The sequence below is a fragment of the Perognathus longimembris genome, chromosome 26 (assembly GCF_023159225.1).
Source record: "Perognathus longimembris pacificus isolate PPM17 chromosome 26, ASM2315922v1, whole genome shotgun sequence".
In the NCBI taxonomy this organism is placed as follows: domain Eukaryota; kingdom Metazoa; phylum Chordata; class Mammalia; order Rodentia; family Heteromyidae; genus Perognathus; species Perognathus longimembris.
Window position 1 is genome coordinate 5,316,876 of NC_063186.1, and position 26,593 is coordinate 5,343,468.

A 26,593-nucleotide genomic window follows, 5' to 3' on the forward strand; every position below is an offset into this window, starting at 1 on the left:
GAGGAGTGGAAGGAGGAGGAGGAGGAGGAGGGGGGAGGGGGAGGAGGAGGGGGAAGAGGGGGAGGAGGAGGAGGAGGAGGGAGAGTCCGTTTCATCATCGGTGGCGGCGGTGGCCACTTTATAAGAACTTGTGGGCGCGCACCGCACCGCCACTCCGGCTCCGGGCTGCGTCTCTTGCGCCCGCGCGCGCGCGCCCTCCCCTCCTCATCCCCCCCATCGCTCACCGCCGCCGGGCCCCCCCACCACCACACCACCCCGCCGCCCACCACGCGCCCCCCCACACCCCCGGGGGAGCCCTCCTCCCTCCTCCCATCGCTCGCCCCCACCCCCCCCCCAGGCCGGGGCGGGGTGGACCCCGTTCCCCGCGCGCGCCGCCCGTCACCACCACCACCACCACCAGCACCAGCACCAGCACCACCATGGGCCTCGTCCCCCAGCTCGGCGGCGGCGGCAGCGCCTCCTCCCCGGGCCGACGCCGCCCCTGCCCCGGCTCGATCTTCGGCAACATTAAGGTGAGCGGAGTCCGCCGGCGCGGGGATGGGGTTCGCGGGAGAGAGACCGGCGCGCCGAGCGCGCGCGCGCGCGGGGTGGGTGGGTGGGCGGGATGGAGGGGTGGGGTGGGGTGGGATGGGTGGGGGGGGGGAGAGGGTGTCCCCGGGATCCTTCCTCGGTGCCACCACCGATCGATCTTTGGGGGGGCCAAGAAAGGAAGGGTGTGCCGGTGGCCGGCAAACAGGGCCATCGAAGGACCTGCTTCTTTCCACACAAGGGTGCTTCAGCCGGATAGCAGGAGAGGGGGCGCATTTGCATTGGGCTTCGAGGTGCCCACTCTGCCTTCCCCCCCCCCACCGCTTCCCCCCCTCCCCGAGTTCGAGACCAAGCCAGGGGCATTTGGAGATGGAGCAGGTCACAGGGCGCCTGATCCCCAGCTCCAGTCCAAGTGAGTGGCAGAAGCAGAGGTTTACTCCTTCTTAAGGCCTTTCATTCTCCAGTCAGGGAGTTTAGGACCCCCCCTTCCCCCCCCCCAAGACTGAAATGTTGAGATTCCCCCTCCCCCCCTCCCCACCATGACCGTCTCCAAAGGTTGGCAACCAAGCTGCCCCGCATAGCAGAGCCCCAGGAAAGCAACAGCCCCTCTCTCTCTCTTCAGAGGGGTCCTAGCAGGTGTCTGTCTCTCTGGCTGGAAAGCTTTAAAAATGGGGGTGCTGGCCACTATTAAGGCATCACCCCTCCCTTATGTTCTCACAGGTCCAGGAGGATCTGGGATGGTTGAATCCAGGCTCAGGTTTTTTGTTGTTTTTTTTGGGGGGGGGGTAGGTAGGCTGCGTGGGGAGAATGGGGGGGGGGGGGAGAAGATACCTCCTAAGACTGCAAAGCTTCCTTGGGAGGTTATACAGACCCCGTGAGGGCGTCTTGGGGTGGGGACAAGGGTGCAGTTATGGTGCAATCACACAGTCAGATGCAACCAGGTACTGAGGAAGACTCCAATGATGTAAGAAGCCAGGTTACAGATGGAGCCTGGGGGAGGCTGGGGGGGGGCGGTGTCTGCATGGGTTGTTTACTCTGCTCTAAGAGAAAGAGATCCACAGCTCAGCGACTTCCTTCTACCTACTTGTATTGAGAGGATCACCAGTGGGACTAAGATACCCCAGGCAGCTGGTGAGGGTGGGGTGGGGATTTGGGGGGGGGGGCGGGGAGAGTTGCAGCTGCATATGGTGGAATTGAAACAGAAGGGTAGGCACAAGGGTTGGGTGGTCGGAAAGGAATGGGGCTGGGGCAGGAGACAAGGTGGTGATGCCTCATCCCATATTTCTTCCCCCCCAAAAAATTACAAAAGGGGGTGGATGTCCCAGAACAGATTCCTGACAATGAGACCTGTATAGACCAGCCTCACCAGTGTATGGCAGCCATTTGTTAAAAAAGATCTTTTAAATAAGAAAAGCCAGGTGCCAGTGGCTTACCCCTATAATCCTAGCTTCTCAGGAGGCTGAGATCTGAGGATCATGATCTGAAAGCCAGCTCCGGCAGGAAATTCTTTGAGACTCTCATCTCCAATTAACCACCAAAAGGTCAGAGGTGGAGCTGTGGCGCAAGTGGTAGAGCATTAGCCTTGAGCAGAAAAGGTTGTTCAGAGACAGCATCCAGGCCCTGGCAAAAATAAAAGTAGATAGATAGATAGATAGATAGATAGATGATAGATAGGTAGGTAGGTAGATAGACAGACAGACAGGCAGATGATTCATGACTGAGGATTTGGGCCAATTGACCTCCTAAATGAGTTAAGTGTTCACATCAGTTCAAGAGTTTTTCTTGACTCTTAAAATAAGATTCTCTAAATCATCACCTCAGCTGATCCACAATAACTCTAAAAATCAGAGTTTGGAGGGACTTCAACTTAGCTTCACTTACGGGCTTGAAACCAGGCTTGGCACAGGGTTGGTTATCTGGGGCCAATCTGGAATCTGGAAACCTATTTGTTAGAGTCACTTAAGCCTTTCCCTCAGTTGAGGGGGGGGTGGGGTGGGGGTGGAGTGTGTGGGGGGGGGAGGCAGTAAAAGACTGGGCTTGGCTTGAAAGATTTTCTTCTCCTAATCCGAATTGGGTGCCTGCCCTTCCCTTTCCCCATGGGGAATGGGGCTGCATTTGTGTTGTGACATGGGGGGGGGGGGAGGGGATATCCAACCCAGAGGTTTGTCATTTTTTTTCTAGACTCTTTGTTGTTGAGATAGACTAGCCCAGTGGCTTTATGGACATTCCTGCATAATTTATGGTCCCTATGATTTGGGGGAAGGAGGTAAAAGTCAGAGGACTCCAATTCAAACCCCATTCCTGTCACTTACCAACTTGGGTAACACAGGAAACGGCTCTCATCATTCCTGGGTCTTCCCTGAAAAAGACCCCACCTTCGTGCCGCTCAGTACGAACTATACATGGGATGAGACGTAAGGAATGGGGCTTTGTATCAATGAAGTGTCCTTTATTTTATTTTAAAGCTGGGTGGTAGTGGTGGCGGCTCAATCCTAGCTCTCAGAATTAAAAACAGGTTCCTTCCATCATTATGCGGGTGGGGATTGAGGGTTAGAGGGAGGTTTTGTAGCAAACTCATCCTGGCAGCCTCAAGATCTATTTCTTCCCTAAAATGGAACATTCTTTTTTTTTTTTTTTTTTTGAGTCACATTTAGGTTATCTTATAGCAGGAGTGGTTGGCTGGTAACTGCTGCCAGACTGCAGGCAATTATGCACTCCCAACTCTACCGTACTGCAACTGTGTATGCTCATTCGGGGTGGGGGATCCCCGGGAAGAGGGGTCAGGGCAGGGACGGAGAGCTGGGAAAGAGCCATGGGAAGGAAGTGAAAAGCCAAACCACACACAACCTGGCCGGAGTGTCTCTGATATCCTGGGAGGACCAAAAAATGGATAGAAAGGACTCGGTCCTGGCCCTTGTTGGTAACTTCTGAGGTCTTTGATCCTTCACAGGAGAGGCATTTGGGGCTTAATTTCTCAGTTTCCAGAATAAAATGTGATGTCTTAATGAGCCAATTTGTGCTCAGGAAAAAAAAAAAAAAACAACCAAAAACCATTCTGGGAGAGAATCCCCTGTGCCAAAGAATTCTTTCCCTGATAATTGTAGAAGGAGCCATACCTACTCCCTTTAGGGGCGGTGTCCTGTAGAATCCAGGGCAATGTTTTCTCTCCCTTAGGAGGTGGCTGCCTTTGCCTGCTTATAGGAAATAAGGGAAAAGAGGAGGGTGTGGTTGGGGGTGGTGGTGTCACAGGTCACTCAGAACTTTTACTTCTAGATTATAATGAACGCCCTTTTCTCTTAGTGACACAGATACAGATTGGCAGCTCAGCTCATCCTTCTGCATTTTCCTCTTTGGTTGTGACAGGGCCTACTTCTTTCTCCATTTGGAGAGACCTGGCGTGGAGTGTCATGATGAGAGCAGGGCTTTCCTTCTCTCCTTCTGTGTCACACGTGTGTGTGTGTGTGTGTGTGTGTGTGTGTGTGTGAGATACTGAGCTTGAACTCTAGGCCCGGGCACTGTCCCTTAGCTTTTCCTGTCAAGGCAGGTGCTCTACTGTTAAAACCACCACAGTTCTCCTTTTGGCTTTTTGCTGGTGACATTGAAAATAAGAGTCTCACAGACTTCTCTGCCTGGACTGACTTGCAACTGGGATCTTCAGATCTCAGCCTCCTGAGTAGCTAGGGTTACAGACAGGAGTCACCAGCACGGGGCTCCCATTCCTTCCTGGTCTCTCTCTTGGCTTCCCCTGTTTGACTGCAACCTTTGACTGTGACTCGAATCACTGGTGACCCCCTAGCAAGGGGGTAGGAGAGGCAGAGAGCCTGTGTCACGTGACCAAGGGCATGAATGGCAGGGCTGAGCAGTCAAGACTGCTGCTGGACCAATCAATGGTTCCTCAAAAAACCGTGGGTTCTTCTGTCCCTTGTTGTGAATTGTTACATTCACCCATGAGCTCTCGGCTACTCTGCCCAGGAAAGCCATGGAGAGATAGGCTGTGTGCGTTTATACTTGTCTGCATTTCTTGGGATCCACACAGATAGCTGTCACTATAGGATTTTGGAGGCTTCCTTAGCAGGGATCCCCCTGTGTTTCTAGTACTGGGCAAAACTTAATGTCTGTGTCTTTTTTAAAAAAAAAAATAATTTGTGTTGATTTGGAAATTGTCATCGATTCATGGGAAGAACAGAAGTTAGAAGTCCTGTCTATCTTTCATCCAGTTTCAGCCAGTGGCTCCAAGTTATGTAATTACATTGTATACCAAAAGCAGGAAATTGACATAGCTATCAAGTGTGTGTACAGTTCTGTGCCATCTTATGGCACATGTAGACTTCTGTAACCACCACCTCACCACCTAAAGATAGAGAACTAGACTCCCCGGGTGCCAACAAATTAATACTCACATTCCCCTCCCTCACCCGTGGCAGATGTTAATCTGCTCTCCATCTCTGTCATTTTGAGAATGTGAGATAAATAGGATCAGACCACAGATGACTTTTTGGAGACTGGCTCTTTTGATTTGGGACAATGCCCTTAAGATCCATCCATAATGTTTTGTGCTTCAAGAGTCGGTTCCTTTACGTTGCTGAAGAATATTATCATGATGAAGATGTACCATAGTTTGTTCAAACATTCACCTACCTGAAAGGACATTTGAGTTGTTCCCAGTTTGGTGCCATTATGAATAAATCCGCTACTGAGGCAGGAAAGATCAGAGAGAAATGATAAATGAAAAATAGCAGTTAGGAATTCAGAGATAAGCGTCATGGTTTGTGGGTTTGTTTTTTGTTTTTTTTTTTTTTTTTTTTTTTGGCCAGTCCTGGGCCTTGGACTCAGGGCCTGAGCACTGTCCCTGGCTTCTTCCCGCTCAAGGCTAGCACTCTGCCACTTGAGCCACAGCGCCGCTTCTGGCTGTTTTCTGTATATGTGGTGCTGGGGAATCGAACCTAGGACCTCGTGTATCCGAGGCAGGCACTCTTGCCACTAGGCTATATCCCCAGCCCTGTTTTTTTTTTTTAAATTGTCTGATTAGCCTGGATGCTGGTGACTTATACCTATAATCCTCAGGCGACGGAGATCTGAAGGTGTTGGTTCAAAGCCAGCCTGGGCAGAAAAGTCCGAGAGATTCTTATCTCCAATTAGCCACCAAAAAAAAAAAAAAAATGCACACACACACACACACACACACACAGAGTCTGATTAAAGTATGCTGATGCTGCCTTCTTCGATAAGTTTCATACCCCTGTCAATAAGCTGCAACCTTTATGGAAGGGGGAAAAAACAAGACAGAAAAAGAGCAACTCTTTCCTTCTGACTGTGTCTGCTTACTCAAATAATAGGAGTGCTCTGGGAACTGAGCAAAAGTATCTTAAAGAAAAACAAGTATCCTGGGGAAAATAACTCCTCTGGGCATTTTTTTTTTTTTTGCAAAGGAAAAATAAAATATGTCAAGAATGGACACCTATCTGGATGGGAGTGTCTGGCAGAACCCATCCTTGGTTTAAAGAGGTGCTCAGAACATCTGTGTCATAATCACTTGCATTTAATAAGCAGACTGCCTTTGAAATCGCTAGGATCAATTGATAAAGCAGCCTGATGGCAAGAATGGCAGAATGCACCAGGTGTCAGATCAAAGGGAAGCATTCAGACTAAGGTGAATTTGAGCCAAACTCCAACCGACTTTTTCACCATAAATACCTATGATGTTAGAACATTTGTTACACCTGTTATCAGATGTGCCTGCACCTCTGACTATGTGTGCACTATCTTTCGATCTTTATTTTGCTTTCCTAATAGGCTATCTGGGTCATTACCTCAATGTACCCTCAAATTCTTATTCTTTTTTTTTTTAATCAACATTATAAACTTGTTACTCAAGGGCCAACCAAAGATTCCCCCCTCAACTGTGTGTGTGTGTGTGTGTGTGTGTACACATGCACGTGTGTGCACACGTGTGTGCATGCTGGTCTTGGAGCTTAAACTCAGTGCCTGGGTACTGTCCCTGAGCTTTTCCACGGAAGGCTAGTGATCTACCACTTGAGCCACAGCTCCAATGCTGGCTTTTTATTTTATTTTTAACTTGGTTATTGTTATCATAAAGATGATGTACAGAAGGTTTACAGTTACATAAACCAGATAAAGAGTACGTTTCTCTTTGGACATTGTCACCTCTTCCCTTGTCCTCTCTCTCAGGTTTTTCCTCCTGTCCCCACCCACAAGTTGTAAAGTTCATTTTCCACATAGTGTCCAGTGAGTTGCATTTGCTCACCCTTTGTCCCTCTATTTCTGTGCCTCCTCTTACCACGCCTGACCTTTTTCCTGATGAATTGGAGTCTCACAGACTTAACCTGATCAGGCTGGCTTCAAACCACCATCCTTAGCCTCCCAAGTAGCGAGGAGTAGAGGTGTGAGCCTCCAGTGCCTGGCTGCTCTGCTTATTTTTGAGACAGTCTTTCTTCCTGCCCTAGCATGCACCTGGACTTCAATCCTTTTAAGTTTTTTTGCTCCTCGCCATAGCTGGGATCACAGGCATGTATCATCACGCCTAGCTTTTTCTATTGAGATGGAATCTCATAGACTTTTTTTTTTTTTTTTTCTGCCCTGGTTGTCCTGGGACTGCAATCCTTCCAATCTCAGCTTACTGAGGAGCTAAGATTACAGGTGTGAGCCGCTGACATCTGACTCACCTCCTTCTGTGTACATGAGCACTGCATGCAGTGCAGGGAGGCGATAACGTAGACACCCCTCCCCCAACTCCTGTGGCCCCCAGATCACACGGGCATCCTGACTGGTCTCACTGCAAGGAGCTTTGTCATCACTCATGCAGGGAACTCAGGCTTCCTGGCAGCTACAGTAGCCCAAGGATCCCAGAAAGAGTGCATTGCGTCCCAGGATCGAGACTTCCGCTCTTCTGGGCCCTGAAAAGCTTGCAAGGACCTCATAAGCCCTCCCCGCAACCCCAGGCCTGCTTCCCTTCCCCCCTCCCACTCTTCTTCCTCATCCTCCCTTCCTCTGCTTTCATACTTCAGCTCTCACTTCTTGCCCACCATGGAAGCTCCCAGGTGGTACCCGTGAGCCCAGGAGAGCCCAGGGAGGTCACCGGGTCCGCCTTCCTCCAGCTGGGTGACAGCACTCTGGAGGGGACCACATGCTCCACCGGCATTGCAAAAGGTCCCATGCATGCCGCCCATCCTAGTTCGGCAGGAATTAAGTTCACGAAGGACCAGTCTTGTCCATTGGGCCTGTTCCACCTTTGGAATTTGGCCTTTTTTAAAGTATTATTTATCTTTTGTGCCGATCCTGGGGTTTAAACTCAGAGCCCACAGATATTGTCCCTTAGGGTGTGTGTGTGTGTGTGTGTGTGTGTGTGTGTGTGTGTGTGTGTGTGTGTGTGTGTGTGTTTAACTCCAGGCTGGCATTCTATTACTTGAGCCACACTTCAACTTTCAGCTCTTTGGAGGTTCATTGGAGATAGGAGTCACACAGACTTTCCTGCCCTGCCCGGTTTTGAACCATGATCCTCAGATCTCAGCCTCTTGAGTAGCTAGGATTCCAGACATGAGCCAGCGACACCCTGCTTGGAAGTTGATCTTGACTTGGAAAGTGTACTCACAGGGTGAGCGGGTGACCTGTTTCAGGAAGCTGTCCTCCTACACAACCGAAACCCCCACCCCAGCTCCCAGTTCAAGCCCTCTGCTTCTCCAATCCAAATCCTGAGTGTCCCCCAACTACATGGGCTCACTGAACCCACTTGCATATTTAATGTGTAAGCATGGGAACTTCCCAAGGACTAGGAACAGGTATCCACCATGCCTCGTTCAGTTGCTCTTAAATCATAAATATTCAGAATTCCCACCTTCAGTGCTTTCCTCCTTTCTTTGTGTGTGCTGGGTACTGGGACTCGAACCTGAACTCAGGCCTGCATGTTGCCCTTTAGCTTTTTATCTCAAGGGTTAGTGCTCTACCACTTGAGCTACAACTCCACTTCTGGCATTCTGAAGATAATAGTCTCCTGGACTTTCCTGCCCAGGCTGGCTTTGAGCTACGATCCTCAGATTTCAGCCTCCTGAGTAGCTAGAATTACAGGTGTGAGCCATCAGTGTCTGACTTAAATGTATATTTTAATGTAGGCATATTCCATAATAATTGCAGTGATTTGAGGAATTTTTTTTTTAGCAGCTAGAAGTACAAGCATGAGCCACTAGCCCTTGGCTAATAAGCATAAGGTCCTAAAATCAAACTCTAATACTGAAAAAAAAAAATAACCCCAAAGCAAGATCTGTGGCAACAGCAGCCATCCTTTGCTAGGTACACCAAGAGATCTTTCTGTGGCTCATGAACTGCAGTAGAAGGAGGAAATGCTGTTCTCCAGGTGGCTGCAGGTAGACCAAAGATAGTCACAACCAGGAAAACGGGGTTGTCTGGAAGGACTGTTTCCAGATGTCATTATATCCACTATATATATATTTACATCTATTATTGCATTTGAGTCTCATGGCTTCCCCAGAGATGGGGGCAAAGTCAGAGAGCAATCCTCAAAGGCTTAGAAAGACAAGAATGTAGTACACTCTCTTGTGGGAAGATGGGGAGGTGGATCTATCCAGGAAGCCCTCTCTGCTCTTCTGGTACCCACTTTCATAGGGCCGGCTCAGGGCTTAGGAATCTAGCCCTTGGGGTTGGCCAAACTTCTTAGAGAAAGCAGTGTATCTGATTGGCTCCTAGCCCAGTAAGGAAGAGCTGACCACAGGTTGAGGAAGCTAGAACGGATGCTGGGGCAGAATCGACGAAGGGCGGATGAGGGGTCTGGTCTTGTGCCTGGGGATTTACACCTGGGAGGATGTGGAGAATGTCCGTGGGTGGGTGCTCACCTAATCATTTGGTAGACCCTGACTGCGCTCCAGCAATTCTACTTTAGGGTATAGGTGCCTGACATTGGGAAGTGGGATTTCAAAGAGATAATTGTGTGTCCATGTTCATAGCGATGTTATTCATAACCACCAAAAATCAGAAGCCACCTAGAGGCCCACCAATGGAGAAACACACCAAGAAGCAAAAGAGGGTGCAGACACACATGGAATATGACTTAGCAAACCCCGACAGTATGTTGTATGTTATGTGCATTTTATCACAACTTCTTTTCCCGGTACTGGGGTTTGAACTCAGGGCCTCAAGCTCAAGGATTGCTAGCTCACTGAGCTGGTGCTCTACCATTCAAGCCATGCCTCCAGTCTGGCTTTTTGCTGGTTATTTTGGAGATTAGGTCTCCTAGACTATTTCAGGCTTTACACTAAACCTCCCAAATAGCTATGGTTTCGTAGTAGTGAGTCCCTAGCATCTAACTTATTTATCACAATTTAAAAAAAAATATATATATGGGTAGTCATTAAGACAAAAGACTTTGGGTTTTCCAAAGCAAAAGGAAATTAAAATGGAGAATAAAGAAATGTAAGCAATAAAAGTGAGGACAAGGCGAAACATAAAATAAAAACAGAATATAACATAATGAGTCAGTACAAATCTAGATTTATCAGAAAGTATAGTACAAGTCAATGTGGACTGCTCTCACCATTTCAAAGCTAGAGAATCTCAGGTTAGATTAAAAAAAAATCAATTCACATGCCAGGCTGAAAATCAAAGGACAAGAGAAAGATGGACCAGAAGACTTCCAGCTAAAGTAAAGAAGATATATCTACTCTAACAACCGGTTAAGTATGTGTAAAGCAAAAAGAATGCCAGATGGCTGGGCACTACTGACTCACACCTGCTATTAGGAAGGCTGAGATCTGAGGATCATAGTTCAAATCAACCCTGGGCAGTAAAGTCCTAAGACTCTTATCTGCAATTAACCACCCAAAAAGCTGGAAGTGGAGCTGTGGCTCAAGTGGTAGGGTGCCACCTTTGAGTAAAAAAGCTCAGGGACAGCACCAGAGTTCAACCCAGGTCCAAAGTTCAACCCAGTGCCAGCGAGTGTGTGTACACACACACACACACACACACACACACACGGAATTTCCCATTCCAGGCTTCCTTATAGAGGCTCACACCAAGACTCTTAAGGCCTCAACACTCCTTTTTGGTGTCTGCTGTACCCAGGATTACAGAGGTGTCAAGTACCTGCTTAGGCTAACTTTGCCTGTCTAAAGATGCTTGTCGATTTCACTCAGGAGTTTTGAGATGAGACCTGCAGGTAGAAATCTCAAGCCAAAACCAACCAAGTATGGGTGATGAAATCACATTCCTGCACTTGCCTTTCAAGCTACAGGTGAGGCAGAGTTGGGACATGGGATCTGTGGTAAACCGTGCCTTAGGTGGGCAGACAGCCAAGAACAATGCAGAGAAATCCAGGGATTGGTTCAGTGTCACCTGAGAGAAAGTTTACCTTTTTTGGCAGTAGGATGAGGAGAGATACTGGGGATTGGGTTCAGGGCCTCCAACTGGTTAGGTAGGTGCTCTACCATGTCAGCCATGCCCCCAGCTCGTTTTTGCATTGTATATTGTTGAGGGAGGGTCTTGCTTTGGCTTACCTGGGCGGTGATTCTCTCCCCTCTGTTTCCCCACTTTGCTGGGAGGACAGATGATAACCAGCCACTGGTTGAGATGAAGTAAGCCTTGCAAACTGCTTTTTGTCTTGATCTGGCCTGGAACTGCAGGAAGTGGTGAACTCAGCAAGTTTCTCAGCAGACAGGTGGGTAATTCTGCTGTACCCTTCCTTAAGTTCAAGACCGTCTGCCAGTGAGGTGAGCACATCTCAGGAGCTACATGCAAGGCAGAGGTGGCTGAGAAAGGCTGAGATTCCTACTGTGGACTGAACAGAAGCCAAAGGATGTGAATCGAGACAGACATCCCTGACTCAGGAGCCAGGATAACAGGAGTGTGTTTAGGTCAGGCGGGGCCTTCGGGGGGCCAGGGAAGAGGCAGCCACCACACACTGGAATTCTGAGAATCTGCAGGCTGGTTGTGCTAGGCTGAGCTCTCTATCAACCACTTCCCTCTTCCCCCCCCTCCACCCCCAGGTACTTTGGGAAGGACAAGTAGCCTGACAGTCTGCAGTCAGCAGTGCTCATCGCTAATCATACTTCTGCCTACAAGTTAAATTCTGAAGGGGAAAAACAAAGGAATTTGAGAATCTGGCTTGCTTTCCTCATTGTACCTACTCTGACCTTTATATCCCAGAGATACAAGTTCTGGAGATTGGACATCTCGTGGGACAGGGAAGAAGACTCTTGGGGTGCTCTGGCAGGAATTGCTGTAAGCCCATACTCTTGTTGCTCCCTAGGGCCATGATGGGGGAGGTAAGGCAGAGAAACAGCGTATGAGCTTGCCTTTTGTGACCTTTTGCCTTGACCACTGCGCCTCGGTCACCCAAGTAAATGGGACCTTGAACCATAATCCTCCTATTTCTCCCTCCCAAATAATTGAGATTCCAGGCATGTACCACCACCACCATGTTTGGCCCAAACGCTGAGAACTTTTGTTCTCAGTGTGGCTTCAAGCAGGTTGAATAAGTTGAGATCCATCAGAACTTCCCGGAGGTGCAGGCGCTGGGGCAGGTGGTTGGTGGGTAAACACAGACTACCCCCAAGGGCAGAAGTTTCCCAGCTGTCTCGCCAGGGCCCTGACTCATTCCTGGTGGAACTAACTTCCTTGGGCTCCTCAACAGGTGCCCCACGGGCACAGTTCGATACACCTTCATGCTTGGAGAAGTGAGTCTTTGGCCTCGTGTCTGCCAAAACAAACCTGTCAGGACCAAGTGTCGAAACTGGTCCAGAGTTTCAGTTCTCCAATAGAAGAAGACTCCACTGGGAGATCCGGGATGGAGTTGGTCCTGGGTATGTTGAAGAAAGTAAAGGGATTTTGGAAGTTTTCTGAGTAACTAGCCATGCCTCAAAGAACTTTGAGTGGAGATAAATGGATACAATTAAATGGGGGTGGGGGGGAATAGCTAGTTCTACAATGAATTAACCAAATTTGTATCTCCGCTCACTTTTGGATACCTCAATAAGCGGAAGGATCATAAGCTGAGGTGTATTCTCTTCCTTGGCTTATTCATTGTTCCCTTTGTTTGTCTGTTGTTTATTTATTGTTCCTTATAGAGTTCCCTGCTTCCAGGGTCGTTTCTCTCCCGTCTTGTGGGTGATTTGTCAATTCTGAGTGACAGGATTGCTACAGGGCCCCAAGTAAGCACAGCAGAGATAGCCAAAAGAAAGGGTGAGAATAAAGCACCCCCCTAGCCCAACAAAGAACACCCCTCCTCCCCAAAGCTTGGAGGCCACACCTTATGTGATATCGTCATAACGTCTCACTCCGTTCCCGCTCTCCGTTGCTTATTATGAAGGGTGGAATGGAGATGGGTCAGGACCTGGGAGGCGGCTGTAAGGGGGAAAGTTCAGACCAGGGCTGGGAGAACGGGAGGTGGCAGGATCTGGTGGAGGGATGCTTGGCTGGGGTTGTGATCGGAGGCTGTGGGAAGCCGTTGAAAGGCCTTTGACAGCCATGGCAGGCTCTGATCTCCTTCCTTAGAAAAATCACTCTGCCATGCTCTTTTTCTTTATCCACACAGGGGCAAGCCTACCTGTGTTTCTTTGTAGTTAGGAGTGTCCTTACTCTGGAAGAGAGGCCAAGAGAAATAGTGAGGCTCTCAGAACGTCTGGAAGAAAATGGCGATGACCTTTCTTTTAAAAATAAATCTGGAAACAGGTTTTCCAGGTATACCCAGCTTGTGGAAATGTCTAGGCTATCAGCCTACAGTTTATGTGTTTTCTATGTGGATGGCATGTTTTTAGTAAAGTGCAAGATTTCTTACAAAATTTCTGAAAAGCCAAATTTCATATAAATATCACGTTCTTGATCATTTGAGGAATCTTGGCTTGAAGGATATACACACACATTATATGTATAAATATATCCACTCATTCGTGTAGCTAGCTAACTAAGCATCTATCTATCAATCACCATCTATCATCTACCCATCTATCTGATATCTATGCATGCATGCATGCTTCAATCTATGATCATGTCTATGCATGCATTTATCTACCATCTATGCATCTGTCTGTCTGTCGATCTAGCATCTACCTACCCATGCATCTATCACATATCTACCTCTGCATCTATCTATCTATCTATCTATCTATCTATCTATCTATCTGTCTATCTATCTATCTATATCATCTACACAGAGAGAAAACATGAGTGTTACGGTGGCACTATTCGAGGGGACAATGGGGTGTGGAGAGAGAGAAAGAGAATGATGGAGGACAATAAGAAGAAGAAGAGATTTCTCTGGCTGTTGTTTGAAGAGCAGGTGGGAACAAGGAGAGAGTCGCAAGAACTGGTGGTAGGGGCCAAGTAAGAGCGGCGGGCGTCTGGGACTGGAGTGTGGCAGGGGAGCTAGAGAAAGTGGCAGATTCCAGACTTGGTTTGGAGGTGAGAGAGCAGGAGTTGAGAGGAGATGATGGTGGAGGCAGTTACGGTCAGGGGTGAGGGTCTGAGGGACTGAGCGGGGGGGGGGGGGGTGTGGGGGGGTGGGTGGACTTCAGAGTTGCAAGGTGAGGGACCGGGGTTGACAGGAGGAAACAATGAAGGAGGTCTTTGGCAAGCAGCCTGGTAAACACAGAGCCTGGGTGCCAACACTGTCAGGACTCCCACGAGGACTTCTAAGAGGGAACAAGAACCCTGGGAAGGCAAGTGATGTCACCAGTGGCTGGCATCCAACCCTGTAGAACTGAGGTAAAGTCATCCCTGGGGTAGTGCACCGGATGTGGCAGCTAGGAACTGACAGCCTTGGCAAAAACAATTTTTTTTTGTTGTCCCTGAAGCTCTAAGGTTGGGCATTATGGCGGAATAGACTTCTGGTGTGACTTGGCATCTGCTGTCTGCTGCCATTTACCAACTGCGACAGGAGACCATTTGGGGAGTTCCAGTGAGTCTCAGTGTCTTCTCCCATAAGGACAACCATCCTTAATAACCACTCTTAATAGCAGCAGGCATGATGTAAGGATTGTTGCATCCTTGTCCAAAAGCTAGGACATTAAAAAAAAAAAAAGTGGTGGGGAGGGAGCAGGCAAGTTGCTCATCATGATGCCAGGAATGCCCAGATGCCTTCTGTTGAGGCTGTTTTGGTTCTTTGGAAAGAACCCCTTAGGCTAGCACAAGGGACAGGTCTTGGTTTATCATTCAAGATGGCAGCTGGAAAGCCATGTTTGTCTCTCCTGTCCCTTCCCCCAGACGTGTCCCGTGTGACACCTAGGAGTAAGAATGGGCTGTGAGGAATTGCTGAAAAGACATGGTGAGATCTGTGACAGGCTAAAATAGAAGATCAGAAGGTAAGAGGATTACCTGAGGGTCTGCTATGCAGCCTGTACTTTAGAAGTCATAGGAGGGGGAAAAAAAAATCTGGAAGGGATCAAACATAGGCATGTGAGACTAGATGAATTTTCCAGATTAATTAGGAGCAGTGCCCAGGGTTTCCTGGAAAAATATAACACTTTGAAACAAAATTATCATTGGCATTTATGTAAATATGTGTCCAAATTCTTCTCCAGAAATGCCTAAAGTCTTTTTTTCCCCCCTAATTAAGCCAACGAAACAAGTGTCATCTTGTCTTCGGGAGAAGCTGGTTCAAGAGTAGTTGATTCAGTTAAAGTCAGGTCCCAGTGGGAAGCTTACTTTGAATCCATTTGTGTCAGGAAAAAGGACATTCAGACCCAGGAGTATGGAAACAGTGCTATTTTATATCCTTCCTTGTCTTTGTTCTAATAACAAGATGGGATGTCAATATTTTTTCTCACATCCTGGAAGGGTTTGAAGATGAAGCCCTTCCCTTCCTGCTTTCGAGACAAGAAGCCAGCTTTGTAGAGAGAGAAAGTGAGGATCAGAGACACTTTAATTTTCTCCCTTTTGGTTTAAGCTGAATGAAGCTCACAAGCAAACAAACAAACAAATAAAAACCCCACAATGGTTTAAAATTGTAGTTTAGTCCAGTTCAGTCAGAACTTGGCTCCAAGAGAAAGGCCTTGAGGTGGGAAGACAGACCTCTTGGACTTGGCTTCCTGTGTCTGCAGTGGTTTCCTATGGCCACCATGGAGAGCAGACAGACACACCTTTCTCCTAGAGCTGTTCCCATGGTTGGATCCAAAGGCTGGCTTTGCTTAGTCCTCCTAGGGCAGCTCTCCCACGTAGCTAGATGGTAGAGACTGGCAGGGGAGGGCACTGGAGAGAAGAGAGGAAAGCAAACAGCCTCCCTTGCTGAGCTCCTCTCTCAGGCAAGGTCCCAGACCTAGCTCTCCAAGCTGGCTACTTTCTCTGGAAGAAACCAAGAGAGTGGGATGGAAATCTATGTTTCTTTTGAGATAGTTCTGCTGTTTAGACTTGCAAGAAGGACCCACAGGACCCTGTCTTACCAATCACAAGCTTTTCTCCAGTTCACATTAGTACTTGTAAAGATGCCCTTTAGGATTCTGCTGTAAACACCACCATTAGCGTTGACCCCAGGCTGGGCATTTTAAATATCTTGAAAAAATTTACTGTTATGAGAAAGGGATTACAGTTATGTAAGTCAGGTAAAGAGTACATTCCTTTTGGACAATATCACCCCTTTCTTTTGAATATCTGAGTGTTATCTGGTACAGGCAGTCTTCCTGCATGGAACATATTTGATTTCCTGAATCACTTCTTGATAGAGACGCTCCCTGTTAGGGCATTGGGCCATTATTTGGATCCAAAGCCTCTCACTGTAGAAGGCAGAGCTGGGGTGGGCAGGCTGATTGGCTGAGGGAGACCCTCCATCCTAGCGTGTGTCTGATCCTTGGCTTTGCTTCCTTCATCTTTTGGAAGAACAGAAAGACAGATTTCCTCTGAGGGTCTCTCAGGTGGGTCCCAAGAGCCCAACTTGATCTCCCCTTCCCTCCCTTCAGCTTCTGAGATCTCTGATACCATTGAGAGACTTCCTTTGAGCCTCACCTCCCAGGATTTTCTGTTCGTGAGCTACCAACTAGAACTGAGCTATGAGTGGAGAAATCTTAAGAAGAGATGAGCAGAGACATCTGACTTTGCTTTCTGGCCACATGCTTTTAATTGAAGACATATCTCCCTGTTTGGAAGATTCCAGCACATAACTGAGTTAGCCAGACTCTTGGGTGTAGTGTACACTTTGTGTGTCCTTCTTGGTTTTTAAAAGTTTAACCAAGCTGGTCCCTGACTAATGAAGATTCAGCTTCATGAACTTTTGACTCCATCAGAGTTCACTTGCCCAAACATTCTGCTTCTCACTTTCAGTACAATCCTGGATAAGTTATTCAAGATAGTCAACACTTCACTATAAAAAATCAGCTTTATATATAATGACTGAGCCCAGCTATAGGCTGTAGATATTCTAAGCATGTGTAAGGTAGCCTGGATGAAACTCTATTATTTGGTAGGTGAGGAGAATCAAATGTACATTCAACTTAGGATATTTTCAGTTTCTGGTGGGGTTTATCAGAATGAATCCCTATGGTAAATCAAGGAGCATTTGAATATATTTCTTGGAGCCTTTCGTTTTCCCACTGGGGAAAAAAATGTGGAAATCCAGAACCCTTTGCTAGGCTTGGCCCCAGGAAGTAAATTAGGCTTGTTATTCAAGGTGGTAGGCAGAAGAACCTGGTGCTAGTGGCTCATGCCTGCTAGGTCTTCAGGAGGCTGAGATCTGAGGATTGTGGTTTGAAGCCAGCTCAAGCGAGAAAGTCCATGAGACTCTTATATCCAGTTAACCACCCAAAAGCTAGAACTGGAGCTGTGGCTCGAGTGGTAGAGTGCCAGCCTTGACCAAAAGAAACTAAGGGACAGTGCCCAGACCCTGAGTTCAAAACCCCAGGACTGACATCAAAATAAGAAAAAGATGGTAGACAGAGCATGTTTGTCTCTTCCCATCCTCACATCTCCATTGTGATACAAGTAACAAGTGCAGAATGATACCAAAACAGTTAACAAAAGTGAAAAAAAAAACCACAATAACTTTAAAAAGGAGACTAATCTTTGACTATGATTCTATGTATCTGTAGTGGGCCATATCAAATATGTGTTTAGTACGGAAAAAGAACAAAGGAGAGCATGATGAGTGGATGAAAGAGTTCAATAATTTCCTCAGGATGGCCAGTGCTTTGGGAGTATTGAGGAATGGAATAGACTGGAAAACATAGGTTCTCAAGTGCCTGCCTGACGCTTTCATCCAGGGGAGTCTTAGGCTTGACCTAGCCACAGAGGCAACAGGTGTAGAACCAGCAGATATGACAGGAAGCAGAAACAAAAGTGGATCTGGGGAACCCCGAAGTGCTAAAAAAAAAAAAAAAAACAACAGCCGCCACCCCAGGGAAGAACATGGAACAGCCTTGTCCTCATCAATCATGGGAACTGTCATCCCGGTGTGGGTGGTGTGTGTGCCCTGGGGGGAAGCCCTGCTTCTCTGACTCCCAGCTTGCTTGCTGGCGTGAACGATGTGATCGTACCAATATCGATAGAACCACGAGGACTTGGGAAGCCGGGAGAGAAGCAGAGATACAAGTTCAAAGGAGCCAGCTCCTCGCCTATAGAAGGTCGGCACCCTGAAGTGACAAGTCAGGGAAAACCGTAGACTAAGCCTAGAATGTTGAGATATGGGGGTGTGATTCGGGAACAAGCTGTAAGTGGGAATCGGAGGTGGGTGTCTTCTTAAACTGCAATACGGGGCGTGGGGGGGGGGGTGGTGAGCTGGAGCTGGCTGCAGGCTGGGCTTGTCTATTAAAACCCTGCCAGGGGCTGGGAAGGAGGCTTAGTGGTAGAGTGCTTGCTTAGCATGCATGACACCCTGGGTTCGATTCCTCAGCACCACATACACAGGAAAAGCCAGAAGTGGCGCTGTGGCTCAAGTGGTAGAGTGCTAGCCTTTAGCAAAAAGAAGCTCAGAGACAGAGCCCAGGCCCTGAGTTCAAGCCCCAGGACTGGCAAAACAAACAAATAAATAACGACAACAAAAAACCTGCTTGGCTTTTTAAACACATATTTAAACACTCTATTACTTACACTGATTCAAGACAAAGGAAAACGATTAAATGGAAAGGAATGTCAGTAAGCTTTAAAGTCCCAGATCGTATTCAGTTTGCTGGTAGTGACTACCACTTCTGTTCGAATCCAGTTGGATGGTCAGAGAGGTATTCCTTGCCAGTCTGCGGTGTCGGCAGATCCAGCCTGGAGAGGAGGAACAAAATGGCTCTGAGGAACATGGATCTTGGTTCCCAGAGGTCGAAAGAGCTAAAGCAAGCATTACCTCCAATGTCCCTTCCATCATTCCGAAAATTGCAAAGGGGCCTTGGTCATGTCCCTGAATAATGCCTGCGTCCTGGAGGGGTAGGAGAAAGGTTTTCATACACTGCCATTCTCCCCTTCCTTCCTCCTGCCTTCCTTCTTTTCTTCCCTCCTTCCTTTGATCCTTTCTTCTTATTTCTCCCTCCCATCACCCCTCCTTTTTCTCTTTCTTTCTCTCCTTCCTTCCTTTCTTCTCCTTCCTTCCCTTTCCCTTTCCTTCCCTTTCTTCTCATTCCCTTCCCTTCTCTCCCCTTCTCCTTCCTTCCTTCCCTTCTTCCATGTGGACTGCCTTGACAGGGTCCTATCTGTGAATGCAGACAGGTGCCATTGAGGAAAGTCCCAGCCCTGTGTCCCAGCCCCATCTCACTCTCCTGAAGATTCTAATCTCGCAACGCATTGACTCTTCTCAGCAAAGTCACATCCTAGTGGTCATAGGAATCAGGTGAATTTTTTTTCAGGTTTTGCTTCCGTGAGTATTTGCATGGGCAAAATTGGAGCTGGTAGACAGCAGTCAGTCATTAACCAGGTAATAACCCACAGGAATGACATTTGAGAAGTTCCGTGCAGCGTCCCCATGACCATATGGGAATAGCTGATCTACTGCGGGCCAGGCCTTCGTTTCAGTGTCCAGTTTGGGGAACAGAGCCCTTGCCTCATTGTAGTGATAAAAAGAAACCATGTCCAGGTTGTACTTGACTGTTTGCCTGAACTGTGTGTATGGTCATAGGAGTGATGTAAGAACTTGTCCTTACAGTGTACCCTTTTACTCATCTTTTATTCATTTCTTTTATTATCTTTAAGTAAGCAGCTGTATCAAGGGATTTTAGCTCAACAAATCAGTTTATGAGTACAATGCTTCTTGTTTAATGTCACTCTTTCCATCATTCTCCATCTTTCCCAACCTCGTTATGTGGCTCCATTTCCACCACTGTACATTGAGTTTAATGATGGTATTCACCCACTCTTTCTCTGCACACCCCTTATTTACCCACTCTTCTCTTAATAACACCCCCCCAAAATAACCCCACCATATTTCAGCTTCCTGGTATTCATTTTTATTAAACTGTAAGTTGTTCAAAGGCGTTACACCATTGGAAACCTTCTCTGAGTATACCACACTTGAGCCAGTTTATTTGTAAACCCCAAGATTTACACACACACACACACACACACACACACACACAAGTGTAATGCAGCTTGATCCCTTCCATCATTCTCCTTCCCCCCTCCATCTTCCTCAACACTCTCTCTGTCCTTAAGGTGTTTTGTTTCGTTTTTTTGGCCAGTCCTGGGCCTTGGACTCAGGGTCTGAGCTCTGTCCCTGGCTTCTTTTTGCTCAAGGCTAGCACTCTGCCACTTGAGCCACAGCGCCCCTTCTGGCCGTTTTCTGTATATGTGGTGCTGAGGAATCGAACCCGGGGCTTCATGTATAGGAGGCAAGCACTCTAGCCACTAGGCCATATCCCCAGCCCTCGGTTTGGTTTTGCCCTGATACTGGGGCTTGAACTCAGGGCCAGGGCATTTTCCATGACCTTTTTTATTCAAGGCTTCCCCTCCACCACTTGATCTACCACACCTCCACTTTCAGCTTTTTTTTTGCTGGTTAATTGGAAATAAGAATCTCTGAGATTTATCTGCTCAGGCTGGCTTCAAACCATGATCATCAGATCTCAGCCTCCTGAGTAGCTAGGGTTACAGGCGTGAGCCACTGTAATGTTCATACTTAATAAATCAAAAATTTTATGGGATGCCCTTCAAAGCATCAGAACATTATTTTGAATACCTTTGTGGTTGTGAATCTTTTTTTTTTCCAAAGGAATTCTTCTTTAGTTAGCTTCTTTCAAGTATAGTTTACATGCAATAAAACACACAGACTTTTTAAGGCCTTGATGAGTTTTGAGAAATGTAAACTACAGCTGCATAAAACAAAATTTCAAAAAAGAAGCTTACAGATTGTAGCAGCTTCCAGTTGCTAAGTGATGGAAAACATCTCAGCCAGGTGAATCTGCATCCTCCCAGAGTGGCTCTTCTGATGGATAAATATTCCTTTTTTTTTTATTGGCCTGTCCTGGGGGCTTGAACTCAGGACCTGGGCACTGTCCCTGAGCTTCTTCTTTTGCTTAAAGCTAGCACTCTACCACTTGAGCCCACAGCGCCACTTCCGGCCCTATCTTTTTATGAGGAATGGAACCCAAGGTTTCATGCATGCTTGGCAAGCACTCTACCAACTAAGCCACATTCCCAGCCCCCTCTCCCCCCCATGGATAAATATTCCTGAGCAGGAGTTACTAGTTAAGACGATGGGGCAGAGCCCTGTTACAGGCCTTGCTGCTGGGCCTCCATGCTCCAGAGGTAGAAGGCTGCATGAACTCCTGGGCCTGTTGCCTCCCCAAGCTGTCACGTGTCTCCTGCAGGTGTTTGTGTTCTGCCACGGCCTCCTGCAGCTCTGTCAGCTCCTCTACAGCTCCTACTTCAAGAGCAGTCTCACCACCATCGAGAAGCGCTTCGGCCTCTCCAGTTCTTCCTCAGGTCTCATTTCCAGCCTGAATGAGGTAAGCAGAAGACACTGGGCCGTGAGGCTCACGTGTGAGCCTCATCCCCAGATGGGGGATGCAGAAGAGAGGGCTGGGCGTGCGGAGACCTCTCTCCCAAGACACACAGAATGCGCCTGCCAGACTTGCTGTCACTAAACTTGACTTTGGTAGTGTTCTCACCCACAACACATGGCAGGGCAACAAATCTCTGACACGTGTGTGTCTTGTCCCAAGTCCCCGGCGTGTGTCATTCATCATCACGGTCTTCTTTTTCTGCTGATCCTGCGCAACAGCTTCTGGATCTTTCTCAGCGTCCTGTTGGAGGTTCCTCTGCCTCATCAATGCTAGAGCTGCCGTGGAAGGCAAACCTCTCCCAGCTCAGCTCACATGGCAGCCAAGTCTTTGGGCTCCTGTGATACATTCTTGTTCTGATTGCCCGAGATAAAAATGTCAATTCTGGAACAACTGGCTTTTTCAAAGGGCAGGGAGTAGCTGGCTGGGGCATGTTGCATGTTCTGTTCAAGATAGGAGAAAGTGGGGAGGCAAATAGGGGGCATATTCCCCCAGAGCTATGGACTGATCAAAATGAAAATAAAGGGGCTGGGAATGAGGCTTAGTGGTAGAGTGCTTGCCTAGCATGCATGAAGACCATGAAAAACGCTCATCTCCAACTAACCCACAAAAGAGCCAGAGTAGAAGTACGGCTCAAGTGCAAGAGTGCCAGCCAGCTTTAAGTGAGAAAGCTAAGAGACAGTGCCCAGGTCCTGAGCTCAAGTTCAAGTACTGGCACACACACACACACACACACACACACACACACACACACACACACACACACAGAGCTGCTGCATGCATGTAGCTTATTGTTATTCTGACTGCCAACCCAGAGTCCTTGAGTTCTTTACTTACGATCTAGTTAAATTTAGGCGATTCGTTCTCAGGTGCCAACTAGGATTGAAAGCTTCACTGGGATTTTACCCTCCCCCCCCCAATTTATCCTACAATGGTTGAATGCTACATGTCTCCAGTACTTACGTCCCCCGGACTGTTCTTTTGAAGGTAGATGATGGGATGGGTTTCTCATAACAGAAAGAAAACCGAGCATGAGAGTGGGTGGCCTGTACCAAGGCTCTCTGGGAAAGGTTGGCATAGGTCTGCCAGGGCTCTGCTAATGCTCTCCAGTCTTCCTGGGTAAGATGTGGTCAGATTCTCCCAGGACAGGCTCTGGGTCTCACTTGACCCCTGGTCTCTCTCGCTGTCTCTCTCTGCAGATCAGCAATGCCACCCTCATCATCTTCGTCAGCTACTTCGGCAGCAGAGTACACCGGCCCCGGATGATTGGCATTGGGGGTCTCTTGCTGGCTGCAGGTGCCTTCGTCCTCACCCTCCCACACTTCCTCTCGGAGCCGTACCTGTACACTTCAGTCAGCACTGGTGAGTGATTGCCACGGTGCTGCACACACGGTTCCGGGATGGCCAGACACCAGTGGCTCACGCCTAGCATCCTAGCTACTCAGGAAGATGAGATCTGAGACTCGAGATGCAAAGCCAGCCCGGGCAGGAAAGTCCATGAGACTCTTATCTCACATTAACTATCTAAAGAAAATCTATACAGAAGTGGAGCTGTGGCTCAAGTCAAAATCTCAGGGACAGCACCTAGGCCATGAGTTCAAGTCCCAGGACTGGCGCGCGCACACACACACACACACACACACACAAGTCACATGTGTAGATCGGGTCTAAGAGATGAATCAGTTGGAGTGATGGAGGAGATTCCTTTATAGGAATGGAGCATTAACTGAATGATCTCATGATGTAAGATCTACTGGGTTCTGCTTCTGGAAGGTTCTCTCCCAGCTTCTCCATAAATCAATGGTGCCCTATTCATTCTTCCAAAGTACCCTGGGGTCTTGAATCTATTTTCATTTAAAGCTGAGACCTACTTCAGATCAGTAAAGGCGAAGACAGACCCCAGCCCACCCAGATAAAATGTTAAGACCCGTGGTGAAGGAGTCAGGAGTTGACCTCCTCCAAGGCATTGAAGATGGGGCTTAATGAAATCAGGAAGCTCCCCCCTGGGGCACTGGGGCCAGGCCATGGGGCGGGGCATCCTGCCTGTTCAGCCTAGCACGTCAGCTCCCCACAGCCCGGGCACACAGCCCGATAACATTTACTTTGAATAGCGGAACCATGGGATGGTGGTTAGAGATGGAGCCTCGCTCCGCTCCTTGTTAGGGAATGGCCTTTGGGGTTGGGGTCAGCTCCCCATGATCCCCAGTGGGAAGTGCTCTCGTCCTGGCCCAGTGTTAGCCCCAGTGTTCTTCATGCTCAAATCATTTGAGAGAGGATGGAGGAGGCTGGGAGAGGGACCACAACTTGCCTCACGGGGCTCCAGGGACATCCACCCGGCCAGGAGCCGTGGACTGTTTTGTTTGGGCGAATTCTAATTGCGGCAATAGGATGGGGCAGTCACGCTCGGTCTGGCTGGGAGTGGAGCCACAGCTGGAAATGCTCAAGGGCTGGGCTATCTTCAGGGCATCTTCCTGTTGCCAGGAGGTGAGATGAAGAGCAACTTGGGCCCGGGAGCCCCATCTGGGGGAAATCTCACTGGGTCCCAATGTAGCTTGGGTGTGTGATACGCGAATGGGTACAAATAAACGTATTCACCCCTCTCGCTTGGTGGTAGGGCGGTGGGGGGTGGGGAGAGAGTTGACATGGGACTCCTGTTTTGAACATATTTCTATGGGAACTTGAAATGACGCAAGCTTGTCAGGGACAAATGCATTTCACTTAATGCAGCTCCTGAATAATGGCGTGACTCAACGGTCTCCTGGAGCCTGGCAGTCCTGCAGCTGGGATTTGAGACTCTCTTTTAGGGCAAGCTTGGGAACTTCCTCCCAGTGCCGAGCCTCAGTTCCTCCCCGAGGATCTAGCTGATAAACCTCATCACGGGGGTGCAGTTTGCCAAGGGGTACATCCTCACAGTTAATCCAGTGGCTGGCACAGGCGGTACAATGAAGGGGTGGTTCTTGTATCCAGGGCTGGTGGGGAGGGGACAGTGGCTGTCTACAATCAGGTTGGGTCAATGGCATGGTCTTTGGGATTCTTAATGAGGAAGCACCCTGCTACTTTGAAAGGGTTAAGACTCATAGCTCTTGGCTAGGCAGTCAAGGTCGAGGGGGGGGAGGGGGGCGCTACATGAAGGTGGCCTTTCTCTGGTCCTCATTCTAGGTCCTCTGCACTATATGCATTTCTCTGGGTGGAAGTTTCAACTGCTATTCTTCTCAGTTTCCATACCCTCACATTAGTACAGCTTGGTGACTGTTGTTTTGTTTTTGTCTTCTGCCAGTACTAGAATTTGAATTCAGGCCTCTCACTCTTGCTTGACTTTGTTGCTCAAGGCTGGTATTCTTCTCCTTTGAGCCACAGCTCCGCTTCTGGCTCTTTGCTGGTTAATTGGAGATAAGAGTCCCATGGGTTTTCCTGCCTAGGGTAGTTTCAAACCACAATCCTCCCAGATCTCAGCCTCCTCAATAGCTAAGGTTACAGGCAGGAGCCACCAGTGGCCAGAACAGCCTAGTGATTTTGGTGTGAAGGAGAAACCACACACTGCGGCTTTTGATTCTAGTTCAACCATTCGAGTCTCCTTAGGGGAGCAACTGCACTTTTCAGAACCTCTTTACATGTGAAACAAGAACTGCACTACCTTCACTTTCAGTGGAATAGAATAGGTAAAGTGCCTGGCTCAAGTTAGCAATTAAGCAGATTTCTACTCGTCTACCCTTTGTGGTATTTGAAATCTGTTACTCATAAGTAACGGCCCCTAGACTTAATTATCATGGTGGACTGCTGGCTTTCTCCCTGCTCAGAGCACAACTATTCTAAAAACAAACACAGGAAACTGAAGAACAACTATGCATTTTAGTAAAGAAAGAAAGAAAGAAGAATAAAGAAGGGTTGAACATTTATGGGAACCACGGAGACCTTTAACAACTAATTGGTAATTTTGAAAAAGGCCACGCATGCAGACATTTATGGATGTTTAGATTTTTTCTAAATGTCAGTGAGGTCCAGAAATGTGCCCTGGCACCTTGGTAGAAAAGACTAAGATACTCAGCCAAAGCCTTGTGTAAGTCCACATCTCACTGGCACACTGAGACTTTAGTAGATGGGAAATGGGCCAGCCCAACCTGAGTCTAGTTCTCCCAGAAGATAACAGAAAGGTCTTTGGAAACTAGTATCTGCTAGGACTAGGTGTAAGCCACAATGAGATCCCACAGCCAAATCCAGAGGGAAGTCCGCCTTGCCAGACAATGGCTACATCCCGCCCGGCAGGAAGCTTCTCAGAGGGTTAAGCAGGAAAGGGGAGTGGAGATTATATTTTTGAAAGAGCCCAGAGAAGAAAAGGAAGAGCCACACTCTCTAGTTATTCATAAACCTTCCAGTCCTCCACCCACTGTTCACTCATCCCAAGGTTGTGTCTGGGAAGGAGGGAGATCAGAAGTCATAGGATGGGTTCCTAAGGGATGGTTCCCCCCCCCTCCTCTGCACGCAGCCCCTGTGGCCCAAAGCAGAATTGATCCCACAGAACACATGAGCCACCCATGCAGGGTCCTGACACCCGGCTGTGGTGTGAAATGCAGAATCCAGGAGGAAAGTGAAAGGCACATGGAGTGTGTGTGAGAGAGAGGGGCAGGGACTTGTAGTTGGCAGGATGAGTGTGGTAAAGTACCGGGGCATAGAAAGGATGGGTGTGGCGGTTGAGTGGATAATTGAGGGCAAGAGGTGTATATGGAGTTGGGGGCGGGGAGGATATTGGAGGTGGAATAATGTGCAGAAATGCAGGTAGGACAGAAAATCTGGGCGGAGTGTGTGTATGTGTGGTGTGGGTAGGGATGTAGAGCAAAGTAGTGGGTGGTAGGTAGCTGGGGGTTATTTTCAACCACCAGCCAGGTAGGGGCATATCTACTGAGGAAAGAGAGATCGAGATCGAGAGAGAGAGAGAGAGAGTGTGTCTGTGTGTATTGGGGGTGAGTGAATGGGCAGCCGGTGTGAGAGCTATACAACTTGTCCAGTTGGATGTATTTAACCAGAAAAGGGATTAGAGAGAGAGAGAAAGAGAGAGAGGATCTCAAAACACATGGGTGTTATTAATCCAACTGAAAGAGAAATAGTCAAAGAGAGGAGCTGAGCGAAACCTAATGAGGTTTGATGGT

At 48.2% G+C, this 26,593-nt stretch overlaps 1 protein-coding gene across 1 annotated transcript in view; it reads left to right on the plus strand.

The window, feature by feature from the left end:
* The first annotated feature begins 411 nt into the window (after positions 1-411).
* Slco2a1 (solute carrier organic anion transporter family member 2A1) overlaps positions 412-26,593 on the plus strand; it is a 48,404-nt gene continuing 22,222 nt past the window's right edge. Inside the window, exons 1-3 of the mRNA XM_048334603.1 lie at positions 412-512; positions 21,258-21,395; positions 22,649-22,811. Of these exons, the coding sequence (XP_048190560.1) occupies positions 420-512; positions 21,258-21,395; positions 22,649-22,811 (394 nt within the window). The 5' untranslated portion in view covers positions 412-419. The remainder of the gene's footprint in view (positions 513-21,257; positions 21,396-22,648; positions 22,812-26,593) is intronic.